Genomic DNA, 20,049 nt, shown 5'->3' on the forward strand with positions numbered 1-20,049 from the left:
CAGCCAAAGGACTGGGAGAGCAGCAGCCTAGGGAGACGAAACCTTTAGACCATGACTGCTGCACTTCAGAACAAAGGGGCCCACCCCACCCACGCCAGCGAGGTGGAGAGAGGGGCCCTGACTCTCAGGGTAGCCAGGTGGCACCAGGTGTCCCCCACCCCAGAATGGGATATCAGAGAAGGTGAAATGGAGAACTGAGACTTTCATCTCCACTTGGCCACAAAGAGTCTTCTAACGAGGTGTTGGTGGAGACCACATGTGGACCCCAGACTTTCACGCCCCACCCACAGAAGCAATCAGGAAGTGCCCCCTTCCCCTTCCTGTTATAGGAAGCCAGCTAACACAGAAAGTTTAACTGAAATCCAGAGTCTCATAATAAAAATAGCAAAGAACCACAGAATCACAGTACCTGTTCCTGAAATATTTTGGCCAATGGGGCGCAGTCTGTCAGTTTAATGAACCTCACCACATCGGTCACCGTCCACTCCAGTGGGTTGCTCTCCAGAATGAGTATTTCCTCCTCCTCTTGCTTTATTTCCTGCAAAGATAAGGAAAGGAGGTCATTTTGTCACAGTATGTTCACATGTGGGATTCTAAAACTTCCAGGGCCCTGAGGGGACTCCCTGCCTAAAGCTTCTCCTAAGGCACCAGGACAAGCCACAGAGACTCTGGTCTCTAGGGGACTTTCCTAGCAACACAACTGCATTATGACTTTGCCTCCAATGATTTGTGTGTCTTCAGAGGTAAACTATATATTTTTTAAAGACACAGTGATAGCAGTTGTTGAATCCCAAATTCAGGAAATAATGGGCCTGCTTAACGAAGAGGAGAAATGAACAATAAGGGGTATATGCATATGTGCATGAGAGTGAGCTAGTTCTCCATTTATTTTTGTGACAATGGTGCCAGTGACCTGTCAGCTGAACGCCTAGCACCTGTAGGTTTAGAGGAGACCTGATAGGCTGATTTACTACACTGCTCACAAAAATTAGGGGATCATAAAATGTGAAGATACTCCAGTACTTTCAGCCTTTGGTATAGTGCATTTTTACCAGTGAAATAAAAGGTGGTTTTGCCTGACCTGTGGTGAAATAAAAGGTGGTTTGCATCTCATTTGCATAATCAAACAACTTTCTTTGATTTGTCGTTTGCTTGTCTGATGTTCTTGTTTAATAAAAAGAAAATCAAGAGTGACATCAGAGAAATGGCGCCATGAAGAGTGCTTCCAATCCCTCTCCCTGAAACTTCAACAATTTCAACAACTAGAGACAGAAAAACAATCTCAGGAGCATCTGAAATACACATACATCACAAAAAGGTACGATTGGGTGAAAAGGTGGCTGATATATAATTCACTCTGAAGGAAATAAGAAGGAGAATGGAGTATTCTGTTTTCCTCACTGACCTGAGCAAGGGCTGCTTTCACTTGGAACTGAGAGAAAGCGAGGGCTGGGGGCGAGGAAAAAGCTGGGCTAGGGCAGAGATGTTCAAGCCTAGGAGAGAGTGTGCCTCTAGCTCAGCCCATGCAGAGCTAACGCCAGCGGCAGACCCCGGCAGAGGTGGGCGAGCAGTTGCCTTGTCTACTCCCAGTCTCCTGGTCGGCGAGCGCGGGCAGTGTGCAAGTGGATCCACCTGGCGTTTCGGGGGACTGGGTCAGAGACTGTCAGTAGTGACCCTCTGTGTGGGCTGGGACAAGAGTTTCTGAATAATCCCGGCTTCCCAAACAACAGCACACCGGAAGTACACAAAAGCCAGCTTCCCTACACCCAGACCTGTCTGGGCGTGGCACATCCGCCAACCATACAAGCTAACAAAGCACACTCCTGGATAAGAGAACTGCGGAAGGGGTGGGGGGAAGGGCACGCAGGCAGCTTGCAGACAGCCTCAGGAGAGCAGACCTGCGCAGTGTTGAGGCATACTAGACATGCCTAGAGGCTCATAGAAAGACACCTGAAAGGCAATAGGCTCCCAGCCCTGCTGGATTACGCTGGCAGCTCTGGCTGGCAAAGCCTTACCCAGAACTCTGTGTTAAGTAGGGATAGAGGTGGTATTTGGCAGCTCTTAGAGCCTTTTGCTCTCCAGGCAGTGGGTGGGGCAACTTCACAGCTGGGTCCCAAGCTGCTGGTTCAGGAAGGAGAGATTTGGGAAGATGCTCCAGGAAAACAGACTCTTCCATTGTTGGAGTGTGCAAACGCTAACAAGCCCTGCCTACCAATGGGACTGAGGCCTAGTTGATGTCATCACCATAGCAAAACAACAGCAAATCTCTGCCTAAGAGTGCCACAGGGGTAGAACCTGGGTTACAGTGCCACTGGCCAAAAAGAGAGAGAAGAAAGAAAAAGGAAGATAATTTCTCAAAACCAAGAAAAATCCACAGTCTTTATAGCTTTTTCCATTTTTCTTCTTGTATATTTTATCTTTTTTTTCTCTTCCACAATGGTCATTTTATCCTCTTTCCATTTCATTCTTTTCTTTTCATTTTGAACATTATTACGCATAGGTGTTATCGATACATTTTCCATTCTTTTTTTTTTCTATGAGAGTTACATTCCAAAAAACTTAACTCAATTTTTTTTCTCTCTTTTTGTTTCTTCTTTTCTCTTTCACATTTTCTCTCATTTGATTGTCACCCACAAACAAATTATTCTGGATTCAAATTTTTTTCATTGTGGCATTTTGTGTGCTTTTTACTTTGCTTTTTATCTCTTCAGCATTTTCCCCAATCCGACTCTCCATTCTATAGTGTTTGTGCCATTTAATACAATAGAATTTTCATTTTTCACTGTAGTTTTTTCTTTTTTCTCTTTCTTTTTTCTTTTATCTTACACTATTTCTCTCATTTGACCGTCATTTACAAACAAATTATTTTATTTTTGATCCAAATTTCTTCCTTGTGGCACTTTGTGGGTTCTTGCCTGGTTTTTTGCCTCTTTGTCACTACCACATAATCCAGGCTCTCCATTCTACATATTTTTGTTCCATTTAGCACAATAGAATTTTCAGTTTTTCACGGCATTTTCTCAAAAAAATTTTTTCATCAACTTTTATTACTGTTATTAACAATACCACTCTCAAATGCCATTAAAGAAAAAGAAATCAAATATCTTCGATACAAAAGACAGTGATGTAGCTCAGATAAATGAGTAAAATCTATAGAAAAAAGTTTCGATAGCTTAGAAACCTTGGGAGTTAAATGAAAGAGAATTTAAAATTAAAGTCCTAAAAATACTCAGGGATATATAAGAAAGCACAGAAAGGCAATTTAGGGAGCTTGAAAAACAATTCAATGAACAGAAAGAATACTTTACCAAGGAAATTGAAATTATGAAAATGAATCAAAGAGAAATAAAAAAACTCAACTCATGAACTGAAAAACTAGGTAACAAGCTTATTCAATAGAACAGGCCAGATAGAGAAGAGAATTAGTGACATAGAAGACAGGCAACTAGAGGTACAACAGAGAGAAGAGAGAGACTCATGAATTTAAAATAATGAGATAGCCCTACAAGAATTGTCTTACTCCATCAGAAAAAGCAACATAAGAATAATGGGTATATCAGAAGGAGAAGAGAGAAAAATGGAATGGAGAACATATTCAAACAAATAATAGATGAGAACTTCCCAAGCCTGTGGAAAAAACGAAGCCTTGAATTCAAGAAGCAAACAGAACACTGAGTTATCTTAGCCCTAAAAAACCTACTCCAAGGCACATCATAATGAAATTGGCACAAACTAATGACTAAAAAAAATTCTCAAGGCAGCTAGAGAAATGAAGAATACCAAATATAAAGGAAACCCATTAGATTATCAACAGATTTCTCAGAAGAAACTCTACAAGCAAGAAGAGAGTGAACCCCAATATTTAAAGTTCTGAAAGAGAGGAACTTCCAGCCAAGAATACTACACCCATCAAAGCTATCCTTCAAATATGAAGAAGAAATAAAAACATTCACAGATACAGAAAATATGAGGGAATTTATCACCAGAAAACCCCCATTTCAGGAAATACTAAAGGGGGTTTTCCGACCAGACACAAAGAACAAAACAAAACAAAACTACAAGTAAAAGCTCCATCAAGATCGCAATAAAAACAAGATTAATCTGTGACAAAGAAACAAAAAAAGGAGAGGAAAAAGATTAACAGTAGTAAAGGAGGATGGAGTGTAGAAGCACTCATGAGATAATGTACTACAATGAACATGATATGTATGCTTTCCATTACTTAATGGTAACCACCCCTGAAAAAACCAACATAGAAGTACATGGCTTGAAAAAAGAAGTAACAGAGAAAAGAAGTATGAATTACAACAAAACAAAACAAATGATAGAAAAACAAAAGAGAAGAACCAACCAAGATACAAAATTATCAGAAAGCAATATATAAAATGGCAAAAGGAAACCCTCAAATGTCAATAATTACACTAAATGTAAATGGATTGGACTCACCAATAAAAAGACACAGAGTAGCAGAACGGATTAAAAAAGAAAATCCAACTGTATGCTGCCTACAAGAAACACATCTAAACTACAAGGATAAAAACAAATTCAAAGTGAAAGGTTGGAAAAAAATACTCCAAGCAAATAACATCCAAAAAAAAGCAGGTGTAGCAATACTCGTATTTAACAATGTTGACTACAAGACAGCAAATGTAATCAGAGACAAAAATGGTCATTTCATAATGATTAAGGGGACACTGAATCAAGAAGACATAACAATCCTTAATATATATGCACCAAACCAAGGAGCACCAAAATATATAAGACAGCTACTGATTGACCTAAAAACAAAAACAAAAAATCATACTTGGAGACCTCAATACACCGCTGATGGCTCTAGCTCATTCATCCAAACAGAAAATCAAAAAAGAAATATTGGCATTAAATAAAACACTAGAACAATTGGATATGATAGACATTTACAGGACATTTCATCCCAAAATGCCAGAGTATACATTTTTCTCTAGTGTACATGGAACATTCTCAAGAATTAACCATATGTTGGGCCACAAAAAAAACATCAACAAATTCAGAAAGATTAAAATTATACCGAGCATATTTTCTGATCATAAAACCTGTAAACTTCAAAAAAGAGGTAAAGAAACCCACAAAAATGTGGAAACTAAACAACATACTTTTAAAAAACAAGTGGGTCAAAGAAGAAATAAGTGCAGAGATCAAAAGACACATACATGCAAACGAAAATAACAATACAACATATCAGAATCTCTGGGATGCAGCAAAAGCAGTAATAAGAGGGAAGTTCATATCACTACAGGCATATATGAACAAACAAGAGGGAGCCCAAGTAAACCACTTAACTTTACATCTCAAGGAACTAGAAAAAGAACAAAGACAACGCAAAACCAGCAGAAGAAAGGAAATAATAAAAATCAGAGCAGAAATAAATGAAATAGAGAACAGAAAAACTATATAAAAAATTAATAAAACAAGGAGCTGGTTCTTTGAAAAGATCAACAAAATTGACAAACCCTTGACATGACTCACCAAGGAAAAAAGAGAAAGAACTCATATAAACAAAATCCAAAATGAAAGAGGAGAAATCACCACAGATATCATAGATATACAAAGAATTATTGTAGAATACTACAAAAAACTATATGCCACCAAATTTAACAATAGAGAAGAAATGGATAAATTCCTAGAACAATACAATCTTCCTAGACTGACTCATGAAGAAGCAGAAAGCTTAAACAGACCCATAAGCAGGGAGGAAATATAAACAACTATTTAAAAATCTCCCCCAAAATAAAAGTCCAAGGTCAGACGGCTATACTTGCGAATTCTATCAAACATTCAAAGAAGACTTGGTTCCTATTCTACTCAAAGTCTTCCAAAAAATTGAAGAAGAAGCAATACTTCCAAACACATTTTATGAGGGTAACATAACCCTCATACCAAAACCTGGCAAGGACAACACACACAAAAAAAACTACAGACCAATATCTCTAATGAATACAGATGTTAAAATACTAAACAAAATACTAGCAAATCGAATGCAACAACATATTAAAAAAAATAATTCATCATGATCAAGTGGAATTCATCCCAGAATCACAAGGATGGTTCAACATACATAAAACAGTTAACATAATACACCATATCAACAAAACAAAGAACAAAAACCATATGATCTTATCAATAGATGCAGAAAATGCATTTGATAAAACACAACATAACTTTCCGTTTAAAACACTTAACAAAATGGGTATAGAAGGAAAATATCTCAACATAATAAAGGCCATCTATGATAAACCATCATCTAACATCATATTAAATGGCATAAAACTAAGGACTCTTCCCCTAAAATCAGGAACAAGACAAGGTTGTCCACTCTGTCCACTCTTATTCAATGTAGTGCTGGAAGTTCTAGCCAGAGCAATCAGACAAGAGAAAGAAATAAAAGGCATTCATATTGAGAAAGAAGAAGTAAAGGTTTCACTTTTTGCAGATGATATGATCCTGTACATCGAAAACCCCCAAAACTCTACAAAAAGACTATTAGAAACAACAAACCAATATAGTAAGATCACAGGATACAAAATTAATACACAAAAGTCCATTGCCTTCCTATCTACCAACAATGAAACATCAGAAAACGAGCTCCAAAAAACAATCCCCTTCATGGTTGCAACAAAAAAATAAAATACTTAGGAATAGAGATAACAAAGAATGTAAAGGACCTATAAAATGAAAATTAAAAAGCATTGTTAAGGGAAATCAAAAAAGATATAATGAAATAGAAAAATATTCCTTGTTCTTAGATAGGAAGAATAAATATAGTCAAAATGACTATATTACCGAAAGCGATATACAAATTTACTGCAATTCCCATCAAAATTCCAATGTCATTTTTTAAAGAAATGGAACAAAAAATCATCAGGTTTATATGGAAGTATAAAAAACCCCAAATAGCCAAAGCAATCCTAAGGAAAAAGAACAAAGCTGGGGACATTACAATACCTGACTTCAAATTATATTATAGAGCCACGACAATCAAAACAGCATGGTATTGGCAGAAAAATAGACACTCAGACCAGTGGAACAGAATAGAAAGCCTAGAAATAAAACCTCATGTTTATGGTGAAGTAATTTTTGATAAAGGGGTCAACAAAACACAATGGAGAAAAGAAAGCCACTTCAACAAATGGTGCTGGGAAAACTGGAAGGCCACATGCAAAAGAATGAAACTCGACTACAGTTTGTCCCCTTGTACTAAAGTTAATTCAAAATGAATCAAAGACCTAAATATACGACCTGAAACAATAAATTACATAGAAGAAAACATAGGTACTAAACTCATGGACCTTGGTTTAAAGAGAACTTTATGAATTTGACTCCAAAGGCAAGGGAAGTGAAGGCAAAGATAAATGAATGGGACTACATCAAACTAAGAAGCTTTTGCATAGCAAAAGAAACTGACAACAAAACAAACAGACAGCCAACTAAATGGGAGATGATATTTTCAAACAACAACACAGATAAGAGCCTAATATCCAAAATATACAAAGAACTCATAAAACTCAACAACAAACAAGCAAACAATCCAATTAAAAAAAGGGAAGAGGACATGAACAGACACTTCTCCCAGGAAGAAATACAAATGGCCAACAGATATATGAAAAGATGCTCATCTTCATTAGTTATTAGAGAAATGCAAATTAAAACTACAATAAGATACCACCTCACCCCTGTTAGATTAGCTATTATCAACAAGACAGGTAATAGCAAATGTTGGAGAGGCTGTGGAGAAAAAGGAACCCTCATTCACTGTTGGTGAGAATGTAAAGTAGTACAACCATTATGGAAGAAAGTATGGTGGTTCTTCAAAAAATTAAAAATAGAACTACCATATGATCCAGCAATCCCTCTACTAGGAATATACCCCCATAACTCAAAAACACTGGCACGTAAAGACACACGTAGCCCCATGTTCATTGCAGCATTGTTCACAGTGGCCAAGACATTGAAACAACCAAAAAGTCCGTCAATAGATGACTGGATAAAGAAGATGTGGTACATATATACTATGGAATACTACTCAGCCATAAGAAATGATGACATCGGATCATTTACAACAACATGGATGGACCTTGATAACATTCTGCTAAGTGAAATAAGTAAATCAGAAAAAAACTAAGAACTATATGATTCCATACATAGGTGGGACATAAAAATGAGACTCAGGGACATGGACAAGAGTGTGGTAGTTACCGGGGGTGAGGAGGTGAAGGGAGGGAGTGAGGGGAGAGGAGAGGCACAACGAAAACCAGATAGAAGGTGACGGAAGACTATATGACTTTGGGTGATGGGGATGGAACATAATCAAATGTCAAAATAACCTGGAGATGTTTTCTCTGAACCTATGTACGCTGATTTATCAATGTCACCCATTAAAATTAATTTTAAAAAAACCAAATGATTCTTTTTTTAGTCACTTCATATTCATTTTGAAATCTCCTCTAATTTTTGTGAGCAATGTATTTTATGGCCTTTCCAAGTACCTAGAAAGGGAATCTAGAGTTCAATGGGACCTTGAGGACTTCTGTCTGTGCTCCTGAAAGAATCGTTTGTGGTTTTAAAGGCTTCCAAAAAAAAGAGGTGCTATTACTTTCTACAGAACTCCATTCTAATGCTCACTGACCCATGAGGTCAACATATGAAATCACCAAGCCTTTTGCTCTTGGTTTAGAATTTAGCTGGAGCAGCTGCTAGTGTCTTTAAGTATTTTAAACAAATGTCCCAAAATCTAGGTCGCGAATTATAATGCACTTCTTCCTTCGCTCTGAGCACAGACAAGCCAGTTCCAGAGCTCATGAGTGTTACCTCTGCTGTGTCCTTATTCTGGCTGGCTGGAGGGCCCTTGTCACCAGCCTCGGCACAAGAGGCAGCCTGTACTCTTCGGCCCCGTCTTGCTCTTTCCACAGGCAGCCGGCGCTCAGGCTCGGAGCTGCTCCTCAGGGTGACAGCCCTCCGGGGCCTGGCAGAGGGGACTTCAGCTGAAGAAGTGTCTGTCTGGTCATCCCGCAGCTCGGAGCCAGTTTCCTCACTCCCAGTGTCATCATCCATAGCATCCACATCCTCTTCTTCAGTTTCCTACAAATGAGGGAAATGTGTGGAGTGAAGTCAAAGGAGCCTTTGTGAACACAAAAGGCGCCTGTAATCCTAGATCTCTGTCTGCCCAGGCAGCCCTGTGGAAACCACTTGGTGAAGTCTCTGAGGGTTGATCTGAAGGTCCCAACCAGGGTCCCAACTGCAACCCTTCCTTAGCTAGAGCAGCTGATAATGTTAAATCTGTTTTCAATAAATAAGGAGCAGGGTTCCTGGCATCTCATGTTTCCAACCATTCAGCACCAAACTTCCACTGTGGCCTTCACTGTGAGGCCATCAAGCTTGCCTGACAAGGCCCTGTGTCCCTGTGGAGTGTGAGAAGGTTCTTTGGGTATGGCATACCTCCCCTGAGCCTGCCGCAAAGTCCACAGTGGAAGACCTTCGTTTCTTCTGCACAAAAATGGATTTTCGCCGTTTCCTACGCCTGGCTGGTTTTGGGTGGCCACTTTCAATGTTGCTTTCCCCAATTGGAGGCTTAATGATCTTCTTTCTCTTTCCATAATAATAGGCTACAAGGAGAGACAGAATTAAAATAAGTTTTAAAGGTAACACATGTACACACGTGAACAGAGTAGACAGGCAAGAGGGAGAGGAGATTCCTGCAATTCTTCCATGAGTGATCACATGTGCAGAATGAAATGGGGATGGATAGATAGATAGATAGATGATAGATGATAGATAGATAGATAGATAGATAGATAGATAGATAGATAGATAAAGTAGAAGAAAATTCACACTCTGTTAGTGTTTTAAGTCTGTTCCAATTCTTAGTTCTGACACACAAGTTGACAAATCCCAGCTGGTTGGGACTACAGAGCACTGACCATGCTATGGGTCCTATTGATTCCCTAGGAACTGGCTAGAACATGTGCTGGCAGAGCCAATGTCCACGTCACTGTGACAGGCATGCAGACACCCCTCGGACTAAGGAAAACCGAGGGGAGACATGGAAAAAGCGGAAGGAGGGTCAGAGGGCGTTCTCAGGGCCCACGTCATCTGTGGTGCAGGTGTCTGCGAGAGGCTGACGCATGGAGGTGACCAGAATAGGGCAGGAGAGGGCCTGGGGAAGAGGAAGTCACCAATGCGATGGGGAGATATATGGGAGAGGCAAGTGCTTGGTCAGAAGGAGGGAGGTTCTTGCAGGGAAGAGGTCAAAGCAAAGGCAGTGTTGCCTGTGGTAGCGATACTCATGGTGGAGAAGCAGACACAGTCAGGAGCAAAGCAAGTGCAGAGTGCTTTCCACCCTCAAACCACTCCACTCGAGAGAGTCTGTGGAAAGTGCTATAAATGGGGGAAACAGATTGAGACAAGGAGGTTGCTCCATGTAAAGAAGAGCAATAAAAGACTCATTATGTTCCTCAGTGTTAAAAACCAAGAAGTAATTCTGGTTACTAGCCATCACTAACAATCTGTTATATTGTGCTCTTATTTCAATCCACTGAAACTCATGACCATACATACACCCCCATTTCTTGTTTGCCAGTGCCTACCAGCAATAATTCATCCTGATTTTTATCACCCCATCCCTTCCTTATGACAGGCTAGAAAATACACATCTGCCATAGCAAATCATAGAGAATTCTTCCATAGTAATTCCTATGAAAAACTATTCCCATAGTTGTTTAAAAACCCACAATCACCAAGTACATGACCCCGCAGTTAAGACCTACAGACCCACCTTCTGTCCATGATTTGTACTCACTGTATTTGGTTTTGGTATGAATGGAGCAGTTTTCTGGGCAGTTTTCAGAAACCAGCACAGGACTGAACAAATTTGGACAGCACTCCAGCTTGGCACAAACTCGTCTGCAGAAGTCCGCTACTTGGTCAGAAGTACGCACAATCTTGGCCACGGCCCTGTATGTTTTGCCCCTGTACCTAGAAGGAAAGAAGAAAAAGAGATGGCAAGACCACAGAATTACTCTGATCTATTTATACAGCCTATCCCAAAGTCCCCCTTTATTTGTTTATTTATTTATTTATTTTTAGCGAGAGAGACAGAGAGAGGGACAGACAGGCAGGAAGGGAGAGAGATGAGAAGCATCAGTTCTTTGTTGTAGCAACTTAACTGTTCACTGATTGCTTTCTCATATGTGTCTTGACCAGGGGGCTACAGCAGAGAGAATGATCCCTTGCTCAAGCCAGCCACCTTTGGGCTCAAGCCAGCGACCATGAGGTCATGTTTATGATTCCATGCTCAAGCCAGCAACCCCGCACTCAAGCTCCTGAGCCTGAGCTCAAGCTGGATGAGCCCGTGCTCAAGCCGGCAGTCTCAGGGTTTCAAACCTGGGTCCTCTGTGTTCCATACTGACGCTCTATCCACTGCACCACCACCTAGCCAGGCACCCCTTTATTTTCTAACAATGAAGCAAGCATGTGTGATTTCCATGTCATTAATTTTATCGTTCTTTATGTTTCAAAAATATTTTAAAGAAATGCCACAATGTATGTGATAACAGTGCTAAGAGAGAACCAGCACAATACAGATTTCTATCTAACATATACTCACTGTGACAGATATGATTTAACACCAATTCCAGATGCTGCTGGAATTTAGATATTGTCATTTGTTGCTTATCACTTTGGAGAGAAAAACTTTCTCCTGCCCAAGGAAAACCGTATAGAGTGAAGTTATCAACATAATACTGAAAAGCAAGTTGGATTCTTGTTTTAAAAATAAGTCCTTGCCTGACCAATGGTGGTGCAATGGATTGAGTGAGGCTTGGGACACTGGGGGCCTTGGTTTGAAACCCCAAGGTTGCTGTTTAGAGTGTGGGCTTGTTGGCTTGGGCATGCTGTTACCAGCTCAAGTGTGGGACCACTGAAATGATCCCAAGGTCACTGGATTGAGCCCAAACGTCACTGGCTTGAGCCCAAGGTTGAGCCCAAGGTTGTTGGCTTAAGCAAGGGGTCACTGGCTCAGTTGGAATACCCCTCCTCCACCATCAAGGCACATATGAGAAATAATAAACAACTGAAGTGAAGCAACTGTGAGTTGATACTTCTCATCTCTCTTCTCCCCCCTTCCTGTCTCTCTCTATCTCAAAAAACAAAAAACAAAAAAAAGAAAAAGAAAAAAGAAAGTCGTGCAGGCCTCATCTAAATATTTTATAGTAATAATAATTAAATAATACCTGGCTAAAAAGATGAGCATTTGGAAATAGGTTTGAGTCACCTTTCAATATACTTTTTAAAACTACCATTGATATAGAATAATTCTAAAGTTTTCAGTTGGCAACAGATCATAGGTCTTTTAGTCCACATTTATTAAGCTTAGGGTCCACTGAAATGAGAATGCATCAAAACAGCAGGGCTATTAAGCTATGCCTTGACGTGCACCCTAATTTTAAAATTGAGATTGTAAAGAAATTATTTTCCAGGAAAATAGCATGTGCTTGTAGCTCTGGCAGAGAACATGTTAGTTTTTGGAAAACAACCAAAGTCCAGAGGCAGGAACTACCAAGAAAGGTTGATGCTGCCAGGCAGTCAGGTGATGATATGAATGCTTCGCCAGCCTGCTCCTTCTCACATGCGCATGCTTAGGTCCCCGCAATCTGTTACAAGGCACAGTAGGGACACCAGGCAAATTGTGCAACATAAGGAGATCATCGCTTTTGTAATTATTGAGTAAAACATTAAGTTGAAAACCTAGGTCTGGCCCAGCCTAGTTAGCTCAGTCAGTTAAGAGCTTTGTCCCGAAAACAACAAAGTTGAGGGTTCAATCCCTGGTCAGAACACATACAGGAAGCCAAGGAATGCACGACTGAGTGGATCAACAAATGAATGCTTCCCTTTCCCCTCTCCTCTCTCTCCCTTCTTCTGTCTTTCTAAAATCAATAAAATAAAAAAAAAGCTAAGCCTTGGCTGGATAGCTCAGTTGGTTGGAGTGTTGTCCTGGAGCACAGACATTGCTGGTCCGATTCCCCAGTCAGGGCACACATAGGAGCAGCTCAATGTTCCTGTCTCTCCCTGTCTCTCTTTCAAGACGAAAACAAAACAACAACAACAAAAAACAAACAAACAAATCCTAGATCTGGTTCATTACAAAAAATGTGGCAGAGGAAATAAATAGAATTTATTTATTGCTCCTGAATTTACTTCAACTTATCTTTTTCCTGTCCTTCTGAAGACCGGTTAAATATTTTCCCCCTTAAAAGTACATTTTTAGCCCTGGCCGGTTGACTCAGTGGTAGAGCGTCGGCCTAGCGTGCGGAGGACCCGGGTTCGATTCCCGGCCAGGGCACACAGGAGAAGAGCCCATTTGCTTCTCCACCCCTCCGCCGTGCTTTCCTCTCTGTCTCTCTCTTCCCCTCCTGCAGCCAAGGCTCCATTGGAGCAAAGATGGCCCAGGCGCTGGGGATGGCTCTGTGGCCTCTGCCTCAGGTGCTGGAGTGGCTCTGGTTGCAACATGGCGACACCCAGGATGGGCAGAGCATCACCCCCTGGTGGGCAGAGCTTTGCCCCTGGTGGGCATGCCGGGTGGATCCCGGTCGGGTGCATGCGGGAGTCTGTCTGACTGTCTCTCCCTGTTTCCAGCTTCAGAAAAATGAAAAGAAAAAAAAAAGTACATTTTTAAAGTATCAACAACAAAGAAACTAAATTCTAACTTCAGAAACTGGCCATCTCTGTCCTCCTTGTTCTTCTGTGTCCCTGAAGGCCATGTTTGCCCTTCCGTGTAGGAAGAACTAAAGAGCAATCCTTGGTAGATAAGATCATGCTTTAAGTCCCACAGCGTTGTACACCTGTTGACTTTTCTAGGACCTCTACCAACCCCAGATGTAGAAACGTCCCGACACTGAGAAGAGGGCTGCCTGGCTCACTGTGGGTGGTTCTTGCTTACTGCTTTCATTGTGTTTCATAATAAACACAACACAACTCTGTGAACACAGCCTATCGTTAATGGTGGTGGAAACAGAGAATAAAAATTTGGTTTTACTCTACATTTTCCTTCTCAGTTTTTTCCCCACCACAATTTTGGTGTTCCTAGGGCTCTCTATTCTAAAGAGTTCAATATCAAGGTTCTTAAAGTTCCTTTACAATAGTAAAATAACAGAAGGTAAAAAAGGCAGGAGAATCGTGAAAATTGGGTCAACATTCAAACTATGGCAGTAGGGGCCAGAGACAGGTAGGTATTTCTGTTCCCAGACCTCTGGTTCCCAAGCAGATGCCCCGAAACACAAGAGAGGGATGTAAGGGGAAAGGGAACCAACACCACAGGAAATGGAAGGTGATGCCCCTTCCTTCCCCTTCTAAAGTAGGATGATTCAGTGGGAGAAAGTGTCAGTAAAACCACTCACAATTGGGAAAAGCCAATCTGAATTTATGAAAACAGAATTACAGTATGGTTTAAAAGTAATGGACTTCTTTCCTCTCTCCTGCCCTTCTGGAGCAATTCTGTCTAAAGGCATGGTGGCGGTGGCAGGGGTGGGGGCTCTGGGCAAGGACGGTGTGCAGGCTGGGGGAGGCAGGGCAGAACCCACAGTGTCCCGGCTCAGGGTGTGGACACAGTGAGGGCCGCTGGAACCTCCCTGGCCTGAAGGGCTGGCTGTCCTGGTTTGAGCAGTGTTGTTGGCAGAGAAACTCCGGATATTGCCCCTTTGGGTTTGTCCTAGCTGCGAAAGCTGCCTTGCCCGCCTCCTTCTCTGGGGACAGCCCCCAGGCAATGACTAATCATGACAGGGGCATAATGGCCTGGCCACCTGGCCCAACTTGGGACACCCTCAGAGGGCCATTCTAATGCCAGAGCTGCCCATAGGCGACAGTTGATGCCTCCTTCCACCCAATCCGGTTTCCTTCCTCTCTCTTCCACAGGTGTCGGACCCAAGGACCCTTCTTAATTACACACCATCTGGAAGGAGTCACACCTGAGGCAGGTGAGGAGCGGGCACATGGCAGCATTCTGTGCAGGCTGCTGCATTCTGAGCAGGGCAAGAACGTCTACATGTTGGGGATATCCCAGCACGAGTTCGGTGCCATGGCCTAGCACTGAGTGCTGGCCCCGAGTGGGCTGAGGGAAGAACAGTAGCAAGAGACTGGAGCCACACCAGGGTCTGGTCAAATAAACAAACATACTGAAAGCAGTGTGGGTTGGGTTTCTATTTGTATTGGGGAGACTGGAGTATCAGGCCAACAACATACCTTCACATCAGTCTAGAGAAAGAATAGCCCTTTTATTCTGTACTTGCAATATTTCTTTAATTCCGAGATTTCATAATGAACATTAAAATAACAAAAATAAATTTTGTTATACAATGAATCATACTACATGAAGCTTAATATGTATTTTCCAGCAAATGCTTATTTTACAGGAATTATTTTCAGTATTTATTACAAATGTGGCGAAAAAAAACTGTTTGCAACATCCAATTCTAGGATGAACCAATAATCTGGCTTGCTTTGGAATTGGTCAAATTTAAGCAACTGTTCAAACAATGTTTTGGGCTTTGTTTTGTTTTGTTTTTTTTTTTTAATAATTTTATTTTTTTAATGGGGTGACATCAATAAATCAGGATACATATATTCAAAGATAACAAGTCCAGGTTATCTTGTCGTTCAATTATGTTGCATACCCACCACCCAAAGTCAGATTGTCCTCTGTCACCTTCTATCTTGTTTTCTTTGTGCCCCTCCCCACCCCCTTTCCCTCTCCCATTCCCCCCTCCCCCCCCCCCCCCCCCGTAACCACCACACTCTTATCAATGTCTCTTAGTTTCACTATTATGTCCCACCTACGTATGGAATAATACAGTTCCTGGTTTTTTCTGATTTACTTATTTCGCTTCGTATCATGTTATCAAGATCCCACCATTTTGCTGTAAATGTTCCGATGTCATCATTTCTTATGGCTGAGTAGTATTCCATAGTGTATATGTGCCACATCTTCTTTATCCAGTCATCTATTGATGGGCTTTTTGGTTGTTTCCATGTCCTGGCCACTGTGAACAATGCTGCAATAAACATGGGGCTGCATGTGTCTTTACGTATCAATGTTTCTGAGTTTTTGGGATATATACCCAGTAGAGGGATTGCTGGGTCATAAGGTAGTTCTATTTTCAGGTTTTTGAGGAACCACCATACTTTCTTCCATAATGGTTGTACTACTTTACATTCCCACCAACAGTGTATGAGGGTTCCTTTTTCTCCACAGCCTCTCCAACATTTGCTATTACCTGTCTTGCTAATAACAGCTAATCGAACAGGTGTGAGGTGGTATCTCATTGCCGTTTTGATTTGCATTTCTCTAATAGCTAAAGAAGATGAGCATCTTTTCATATATCTGTTGGCCATTTGTATTTCTTCCTGGGAGAAGTGTCTATTCATATCCTCTTCCCATTTTTTTATTGGATTGTTTGTTTGTTTGTTGTTGAGTTTTATGAGTTCTTTGTATATTTTGGATATTAGGCCCTTATCTGAGCTGTTGTTTGAAAATATCATTTCCCATTTAGTTGGCTTTCTGTTTATTTTGTTATCAGTTTCTCTTGCTGAGCAAAAACTTCTTAGTCTGATGTAGTCCCATTCATTAATTTTTGCCTTCACTTCTCTTGCCTGTGGAGTCAAATTCATAAAATGCTCTTTAAAACCCAGGTCCATGAGTTGAGTACCTATGTCTTCTTCTATGTACTTAATTGTTTCAGGTCTTATGTTTAGATCTTTGATCCATTTTGAGTTAATTTTTGTACAGGGGGAGAGACTGTAGTCCAGTTTCATTCTTTTGCATGTGGCTTTCCAGTTTTCCCAGCACCATTTATTGAAGAGGCTTTCTTTTCTCCATTGTGTGTTGTTGGCCCCTTTATCAAAAATTATTTGACCACATATATGTGGTTTTATTTCTGGACTTTCTATTCTGGTCCATTGGTCGGAGTGTCTATTTTTCTGCCAATATCATGCTGTTTTGATTGTCGTGGCCCTATAATATAGTTTGAAGTCAGGTATTGTAATGCCCCCAGCTTCATTCTTTTTCTTTAGGATTGCTTTGGCTATTTGGGGTTTTTTATAGTTCCATATAAATCTGATGACTTTTTGCTCTATTTCTTTAAAAAACATCACTGGAAGTTTGATGGGAATTGCATTAAATTTGTATATTGCTTTGGGTAATATAGCCATCTTGATTATATTTATTCTTCCTAGCCAAGAACAAGGTATATTCTTCCATCTCATTATATCTTTTTCGATTTCCCTTAACAATGGTTTATAGTTTTCATTATATAAGTCCTTTACATTCTTTGTTATGTTTATTCCTAAGTATTTTATTTTTTTTGTTGCAATCGTGAAGGGGATTATTCTTTTGAGTTCCTTCTCAGTTGTTTCATTGTTGGCATATAGAAAGGCTATTGACTTCTGTATGTTAATTTTGTATCCTGCGACCTTACTGTATTGGCTTATTGTTTCTAGTAGTCTTTTTGTGGATTCTTTGGGGTTTTCGATATATAGGATCATATCATCTGAAAAAAGTGATACCTTTAGTTCTTCTTTTCCGATATGGATGCCTTTTATTTCTTTGTCTTGTCTGATTGCTCTGGCTAGAACCTCTAGTACCACATTAAATAAGAGTGGAGAGAGTGGACAACCCTGTCTTGTTCCTGATTTAAGGGGGAAAGCCTTCAGTTTAGTGCCATTTAATATGATGTTAGCTGATGGTTTATCATATATGGCCTTTATCATGTTGAGATATTTTCCTTCTGTACCCATTTTGTTGAGAGTCTTAAACATAAAATTGTGTTGTATTTTATCGAAAGCCTTTTCTGTGTCTATGGATAAGATCATGTGGTTTTTGTTCTTTGTTTTGTTGATATGGTGTATTACGTTAACCGTTTTACGTATGTTGAACCATCCTTGAGATTCTAGGATGAATCCCACTTGATCATGATGTATTATTTTTTTAATATGTTGTTGTATTCGATTTGCTAGTATTTTGTTTAGTATTTTAGCATCTGTATTCATTAGAGATATTGGTCTGTAGTTTTCTTTTTTTGTGCCATCCTTGCCTGGTTTTGGTATGAGGGTTATGTTGGCCTCATAAAATGTATTTGGAAGTATTGCTTCTTCTTCAATTTTTTGGAAGACTTTCAGTAGAATAGGAACCAAGTCTTCTTTGAATGTTTGATAAAATTTGCTGGTATAGCCGTCAGGGCCTGGACTTTTATTTTTGGGGAGGTTTTTAATGGTTTTTTCTATTTCTTCTCTACTGATAGGTCTGTTTAGGCTTTCTGCTTCTTCTTGACTCAGTCTAGGAAGGTTGTATTGTTCTAGGAATTTATCCATTTCTTCTAGGTTGTTGAATTTAGTGGCATAAAGTTTTTCATAGTATTCTACAATAATTCTTTGTATATCTATGGTGTCCGTGGTGATTTCTCCTCTTTCATTTTGGATTTTGTTTATATGAGTTCTTTCTCTTTTTTCCTTGGTAAGTCTTGCCAAGGGTTTGTCAATTTTGTTGATCTTTTCAAAGAACCAGCTCCTTGTTCTATTAATTTTTTCTATAGTTTTTCTGTTCTCTATTTCATTTATTTCTGCTCTGATTTTTATTATCTCCTTTTTTCGGCTGGTTTTGGGTTGTCTTTGTTCTTCTTTTTCTAGTTCCTTAAAGTGTGAAGTTAAGTGGTTCACTTGGGCTCTCTCTTGTTTGTTCATATATGCCTGAAGTGATATGAACTTCCCTCTTATTACTGCTTTTGCTGCATCCCATAGATTCTGATATGTTGTATTGTCATTTTCATTAGTCTGTATATATCTTTTGATCTCTGCACTTATTTCTTCTTTGACCCATTCATTTTTTAAAAGTATGTTGTTTAGTTTCCACATTTTTGTGCGATTTTTTTCCTCTTTTTTGCAGTTGAATTCTAGTTTCAAGGCTTTATGATCAGAAAATATGCTTGGTACGACTTCGATTTTTCTGAATTTGCTGATGTTGTTTTTGTGGCCCAACATATGGTCAATTCTTGAGAATGATCCATGTACACTGGAGAAAAATGTATACTCAGTCACTTTGGGATGAAATGTCCTGTAGATGTCTATCATATCCAGGTGCTCTAGTGTTTTGTTTAAGGCCACTATGTCTTTGTTGATTCTCTGTTTGGATGACCGATCTAGAGCTGTCAGCGGTGTATTGAGGTCTCCAAGTATGATTGTGTTTTTGTCAGTTTTTGTTTTAAGATCAATAAGTAGCTGTCTTATATATTTTGGTGCTCCTTGGTTTGGTGCATATATATTAAGAATTGTTATGTCTTCTTTATTCAGTGTCCCCTTAGCCATTATGAAATGGCCATTTTTGTCTCTGAGTACTTTTCCTGTCTTGTAGTCAGCATTATCCGATATGAGTATTGCTACACCTGCTTTTTTTTGGATGTTATTTGCTTGGAGTATTGTTTTCCAGCCTTTCACTTTGAATTTGTTTTTATCCTTGTTACTTAGATGAGTTTCCTGTAGGCAGCATACAGTTGGATTTTCTTTTTTAATGCATTCTGCCACTCTGTGTCTTTTTATTGGTGAGTTTAATCCATTTACATTTAGTGTAATTATTGACACTTGTGAGTTCCCTATTGCCATTTTATATATTGCTTTCTGTTAGTTTTGTGTCTTGTTTGATCCTTCTCTTTCGTTTTTCTACCTTTTGTTTGTATTTAGTTGTATTGCATACATCTTTCCTCTGTTGCTATCTTTTTTATCTCATGTGCTTCTGTGGTGGTTTTTTCAATGGTGGTTACCTTTGAGTAATGAAAAGGGTCCCTACCCCGTTCATTGTAGCGAACTATTTTGTGAGTACTTTTGCACTCCATCGTCCTTTGCTACTGTTAATCTCCATCTTCTCCCCCTCTTTCTTTTTGTTGTTGTCACAGTTTAAATTTGGTTTTATTGTGTTCTTCTTGGAGCTTTTACTTGTGGCTCTGTTTTTTTTTGTTCTTTGTATCTCATTGGAGAACC

The 20,049-nt window shown here is 39.8% G+C and overlaps 1 protein-coding gene across 7 annotated transcripts in view; it reads right to left on the reverse strand.

Annotated features, from left to right (window-relative positions):
* The window catches only part of SFMBT2 (Scm like with four mbt domains 2), a 259,063-nt gene that overhangs the window by 10,438 nt on the left and 228,576 nt on the right, over positions 1-20,049 (reverse strand). For all 7 annotated transcript variants that reach the window (XM_066384911.1, XM_066384913.1, XM_066384912.1 and 4 more), the window contains 4 exons: positions 10,832-11,007; positions 9,472-9,638; positions 8,845-9,114; positions 410-538 (listed from right to left, as the gene is read on the reverse strand). In XM_066384911.1, coding sequence (XP_066241008.1) covers positions 410-538; positions 8,845-9,114; positions 9,472-9,638; positions 10,832-11,007 — 742 coding nt within the window. The remainder of the gene's footprint in view (positions 1-409; positions 539-8,844; positions 9,115-9,471; positions 9,639-10,831; positions 11,008-20,049) is intronic.

This window comes from Saccopteryx leptura, chromosome 5, assembly GCF_036850995.1.
Source record: "Saccopteryx leptura isolate mSacLep1 chromosome 5, mSacLep1_pri_phased_curated, whole genome shotgun sequence".
Taxonomy (NCBI): Eukaryota; Metazoa; Chordata; class Mammalia; order Chiroptera; family Emballonuridae; genus Saccopteryx; species Saccopteryx leptura.